Below are 6,175 nucleotides of genomic sequence, written 5' to 3'. Positions count from 1 at the left end.
TATAAAAAATATCATGTTTGTATTTCGGTATAAAATCATCATCACATATTCCAATATAAAATCATATTTCATCATTTCACAATATCTGACGCATTTTCAATAATTCCCATTAACCAGTATAAATCACATTTCATCATAAAATATTCTCACATGTTTATTGTACAGTAACTGTAACGTCCCAACCTGTTTAGGGACTACTACGTCTCTCTTCCTTCACCTAAACCAGACAACAAGGGGACGTACCTTATCGAACTAATGACTGGCCTAACAGAGTAACACGTGTCCTTTTTTTGTTTATTTAACCATATCCTTCAAAAATTAAAATATACACAAATTGATTTAACCAAGTTTAACTGAAATACTGTATTTTTTTTTTAATATTAAAAACAGAGATGGCATTGACGAACAGCATTGAGGTGCAGTCAGCTTAGACGGGTGGATTCAAAGAGCCCAGCCATGGGCGCCATCCAGTTTTTTTCACCGTTCAACAAAGAAAGGATGTTAAATAATAATTTCCAGTTCACGATTCAAACATGCCATCCACACTTCAAAATAAGCTCCCAAGACTGCTGAGGTAATCACTCTCCACTCTTTTCTTCGATGGCCGCCTTCGCGAACTATAAATTAATGCATCAGTTCAGAAGTTATCATCAGCCCATGCACGCATGCCCTCATCCTCCACTTCCCACCACCACACCTTAATTCTCCTGATCAGTTAATCAAACACTTGTTCCAATTATGTCGCCAGAAAATATTGTTGTTATCTTCGCCGTCGTCCTCGGAGCACTATGGCTATTTGATCATCTACGGCGGCGAAACGGGCCGAAATCACCTCCGGGGCCGCCGGCGTTCCCCATCATCGGCAACCTCCACTTGCTCGGCGACCTCCCCCACAGCAACCTGCGCCGGTTGGCTCAGAAGTACGGCCCCATAATGTCGATGAGGCTGGGGCAGGTGCCCACGGTGGTGGTGTCGACGCCAGCAGCGGCGGAGCTTTTCCTCAAGACCCACGACCTCGTCTTCGCAAGCCGGCCCAGACTGCAAGCCCCAGAGTACCTTTCTTACGGGAATAAGGGCGTGGGGTTTTCGCAGTACGGTCCATACTGGCGTGACGTCCGGAGAATCTGCACCGTCAACCTTCTCAGCCCGGGGAAGATCGAGTCGTATGGGGGGTTGCGGAAGGAGGAGGTGGGGTCGCTGGTGCGGTGGCTGAAAGAAGCGGCAGCGGCGCGTGAGGTGGCGAACGTGACGGTGAAGCTGTCGGTGCTCATGGAGGACATCACTTGCCGAATGTTGTTTGGGAGGAGCAGGGACGAGAGGTTTGAGCTGAAGAAGGTTGTCCGGGAATTCCTTTTCTTGACGGGTTCTTCCAATATTGGAGACTTCATTCCGTGGCTCAAGCCGCTTGACCTTCAGGTAATTTATTTTTTCATTGCAGTACTCACCAAGTTCAAAAGTCAAACAGCTTGTGTGCTAACTAATTGGGGTTCATGAACTAGGGATTAAAACGACGGATGAAGGCGACAGGCAAGGCCTTCGACAGTATCTTGGAAATCATGATCGATGAGCACATACGAGACGGCAGTGGGCGTAGCAGCACCGGCTCCCACGGAGATTTCATGGACATGATGTTGTCGCTGATGAACGAATCCCAGTACTCCCAGGACGAGTCTCTGCGCATCATCGACCGAACCAACATCAAAGCGGTCCTCATAGACTTGCTGGTGGGCGGGACCGACAGCTCGTCCTCCACCGTCGAGTGGGCGATCTCGGAGCTCATCCGCCAGCCGAAGCTGATGCGAAAGCTCCAAGACGAGATCAAGAGCGTGGTCGGAAAGAAAGAGTTTGTGGATGAGGCAGACTTGCCGCGCATGGCCTACCTGGACAACGTGGTGAAAGAAACTCTGAGACTCCACCCTGTGTCGCCGCTGCTGGCGCCGCACGAGTCCACGGAGGACATCACCATCAACGGGTACTTCATACCGAAGAAGTCGCGGATTTTGGTGAATGCCTGGGCGATCGGGCGAGACCCGAGTGCGTGGCCCAACAGCCCGGAGGAATTCAACCCGGAAAGGTTTGTGGGGAGCGAGGTGGACCTGCAGGGACGGGACTTCCAGCTGATCCCATTCGGGTCGGGGCGGCGGGCGTGCCCCGGAATGCGCCTGGGCCTCACCACAGTTCGACTGGTGCTGGCTCACTTGGCGCACTGCTTTGATTGGGAGCTCCCCGGCGGAGTGTCACCCTCCAAGCTCGACATGAGTCAAAAATTTGCGGGCTTGGTGTCGCCCAGGGCTCATCCCTTGCTCGCCGTTCCTGTTTATCGCTTCCAAAGCTAAGTGCGAATACACGGAGAAAGACAGTGTGCGCATCTGTTCTAATGAAAATTAATGTTTTTTTGTTCCCTTGCTCTTAAAAATTTTTATTTTACAATAAGTGCCTGGTCATATCTCATAGTGAAGACTTTTGTAGTAAATATTAATTAATGATGTTTGGTTTCCATGCACATAAAAAGCCCTATGAATTATGTTAATTAGATAATATTAATTAAAAATTAAGTTAAATTAATAATTTTATTATTAACATAATTTAATAATTATATATTATTTTATATGTATTATTTATGATATACTTATTATTTTAAGAATTTATAATTATATCATGTAAATGATAATTGTAGTGATAATAATAAGTAACAACAACAACAATAATATAGATTCTAACAACAACTTATTTTATGAGTACTATTGCAATGATCAACAGTTATATTTTAGATACGACAAAATAGTACTTATAATATGAAGTTTTTTTAAAAATTTTAATACTTAAATATTATATAATCACTTCTCTTATGAGCAATTTAATATAAATGCTTTTATATCCATCTATTTTCATTATAAAATTCCTATTTAGATTTAATTAATTAATATTAAATATTTTTTTATTATAATAATATATGTTTGGTATATGTTAGAGGTGGAATTCAATAAAGATAAAATTAGAGGCTCAGCAGATTGAGTAGGTTTACTCTAAGCAACTCATCCATGTGCAGATTACATGGAAGAGCTGAAAGAATAGTTATGTTCTATATAACTTATCCACGTAAAAATCACAAGAAAGAGTAAGTTGGCTATAGGCAACTCATTCCATATGACTTAGAAGAGTAGCTTAGTTTTGCAGCTCACCCATGTGTAGATCTACTTTACACAACCTTGCAATGCGTAGCTCTACTTGTCACAACTCAACTATATATCATCTTTACTTCTTGGCTTTACTTGATGCAACTTTGCTCTACATTTTGCTACTCTGTAGTTTTTGGCGCAACTCTACTTTATAACTCTACAGTTATGTACTACTTTGTGCAGCCTAGCTCAATGCCCCTCTATGCTGCACTACTCCACGCAACTCATCCATGTGTAGGTCATTTGATAAAACATATTCGCTCTATATGTCTTGCCCATATGCTGGTCATATGAATAATAACTCAACTCTACAAAATGTAAAGGAACCAACCAATAGTCATGACCAAAGTATTTATGACCTCGTACAACTCCACGCACAAAATAACTATGTATGAGCAGTTAATAACTCATAATAACCATCTACGTTAGGGATGGAACACATGCAGGCAAATGATTGATAGTTACATCCTTCCATTGGAGCGAGCATCACGTGATCTTCTAGCGAAAAAGGACCAATTTGTAAGAATGGGAATAACTCTTCCCCCTTGAGGTAAGTATTCACATAACCAAACTTTGAATGTCTCTCTCTCTCCCATACACACAATTTTTCAGACTTATTCATTAGCTTAGGCATCAGAGAAATCTTCCAGAAGTCACTAGGACCTCCCAAGTGTGTCCATTTTCACCTTACAGATCCTAGAAGTAACCACGAATCTTTAATTACTACCTAGATCACTTGTCTCATTAACCTTTGGAGCAACAAACTATTATTTGTCGTCAACAATGTCCAAATCAAAATTGCACTTATTGAGTTTATTATAGTGATATATATTTGATATCAAAAAAAAAATTCAATTATAAATTGGCAAGACAACTATGTGCAATTATAATAAAGTTCATATTCACGTAATTTGTATAATAGTATATGTAGACACCCAAACCCATAAAAAAAATAAAATAAGATAAAATAAAATAAGACAAAATAAAATAAATAAAATAAAAGGAGAATAAATAAGAAAAGGAAGGAAAAAGGGTTTGGTCAGGACCAAAGCGTCGACGGTTTCGTGGGACTCATAAAAACCATCGACGGTTTTCTCTTAGGGCAAACTCCCAAGAGCGTTCAAGTGCCAAACCGTCGATGGTTTCATCAAGCACAAAAAAATCATCGACGGTTTCCAGCAAGGCAGGTCTCCTATAAATTAGAAGTTCACTTATTTTTTTTTTGGGAAAATCATTTCCTCTCTCTCTCACCTCCCAACTTCTCCCCCTCAGTCATCCCTCACATGTTTTTTCCTCAATTCTACACTCACCCGAAGCTACTCTCATTCTTTGGATCATCTCTTTCATCTCGCGGGTTGTCGGATCAGTTTTAGCGGTAGTTTGGAAAGCTAGGGTTTTGGTTTTTCCATTCATTTCAGGTTGTTTTCGAAAAAGAAAAAAAAAAAAAAGGTAAGGGGAATAAGTTATACCAGATTTTTATTAATTTTGAACCGGTTAAATTCGAGTATGTAAATCTATATATATATATATATATATATATATATATATATATATATAAATCATATTTGGGAAAAACCAGTGTGGCATGAGATTAACTCTTCATATTAAATTGGTTGTGAATACTATTGTAAATGCATTGATGGGTTTGGACGGTTTGTTTTATGTGATATGTTGTGAATACTGTTGAAAATGCATTGATGTGTCTGGATAATTTGTTTTGTGTGGTTATTCGCGTATTTCACAATATAACATTGGCAGACCTGATAATTTCGTTATATTGTCATTTACATCAGCTGGGGTAAAATGTTGGTAGGCCTGAGGAGTTTGTTTTACTGATTTACTGTGGATAGGTCATGGTGAATGTGTAACCGTGGATGGTGGTTGGGAATGACTTAAGTAGTATCCTTTGTGGATGTGTATCCTATGTGGATGTGAATGGAATGTACTATATTCTGTGTGGATGTGTTGATCTCTGTGGTATGATTAATGTTGGATGTGCGTGGGACGTGTGTGAATTAAATTGCATGTATATTTATTGCAAAGTAAAACTCTCCGCTCGAGGGCTTACTGAGTAAGGTGAGTGCCCTGATAAGAATCAGTTGTAGCCGCACCCGAATTAAATCAGGTAAGGTTACAAATGGTAGCAGAGCAAAAGGGCGTTACATGTGTGGACGTGTAATCTCTCCAATCCTCAAGAACCTTTGCTGATAAATAATGGTTGCATATGTGTGAGTACAATCTGCATGTCTCTTGTCAGTTGTAGTTAATTAATAAATGATTGTATTTTATATTTACTAAAACTCTTCAACCACACACTGTTATAGTTTATTCCATCCTTACTGAGAAGTGTCTCACCCCAGCGAATTATTAACTTTTCAAGTCCTTCAGGTGATCAAACTTAGCAAGTTCCCAAGGCAGGGTTAGATTTTGTAAATACGAGTAGTTGTAGGAAATAAGATATGTGAATTTATGTTTAAATTTCTAGTTATGTAATATAAAGTGGATGGATATACATTTTGGGTTGAATAGTATAGAACTCTGGTATTTTATTGGAGAATGTTTAATTATTTATACTGCATGAATGGTATCAGAGACGCGTGAATGGTCTCATAACACCCTGGGCCCCACCTGGCAGGTTCGGCGTGTTACAAAGTGGTATTAGAGCCTTTAGGATGTTAGGTGCTGCAGAATTTAGGACGATTAATAGCAGAGTATAGGTTTGAGATAGGAATGAGTAGATTAGGATATTGTTAGGACTTTTGAGTTTTTGTTTCGTAAGCTTGGGAGCAGAAATCCCTTTATGGTCGTTTGTGTTTTTCTGAAGCAGTAGTTGACTTTAGAAAATCGCGGTAAATCCATTGACGGTGATATTTCCAAGTATAGAGGCTAGAACTTGGAGTTAGAACTCGAAGGTTAGGACGGTTGATTTATGGGGGGATAAGCCTTTGAAAGAGAATTTTGGAAACTTACGAATTGTGATTTGATGATTAGTTAGC

The 6,175-nt window shown here is 40.1% G+C and overlaps 1 protein-coding gene across 1 annotated transcript; it reads left to right on the top strand.

Moving 5' to 3' along the window:
- Positions 1-403: 403 nt before the first annotated feature.
- On the top strand, positions 404-2,511 carry LOC131164797 (cytochrome P450 CYP736A12-like). Its single transcript, XM_058122255.1, has 2 exons — positions 404-1,416; positions 1,500-2,511. The coding sequence occupies exons 1-2, from the start codon at positions 739-741 to the stop codon at positions 2,334-2,336; spliced, it is 1,515 nt and encodes a 504-aa protein (XP_057978238.1). The 5' UTR covers positions 404-738; the 3' UTR covers positions 2,337-2,511.
- Positions 2,512-6,175: the final 3,664 nt, after the last annotated feature.

This window comes from Malania oleifera, chromosome 9 (assembly GCF_029873635.1).
Source record: "Malania oleifera isolate guangnan ecotype guangnan chromosome 9, ASM2987363v1, whole genome shotgun sequence".
Classification (NCBI taxonomy): Eukaryota; Viridiplantae; Streptophyta; class Magnoliopsida; order Santalales; family Ximeniaceae; genus Malania; species Malania oleifera.
Note: the sequence above shows the minus strand (reverse complement) of the source record. Positions and strands in the feature narration are given on the sequence as shown.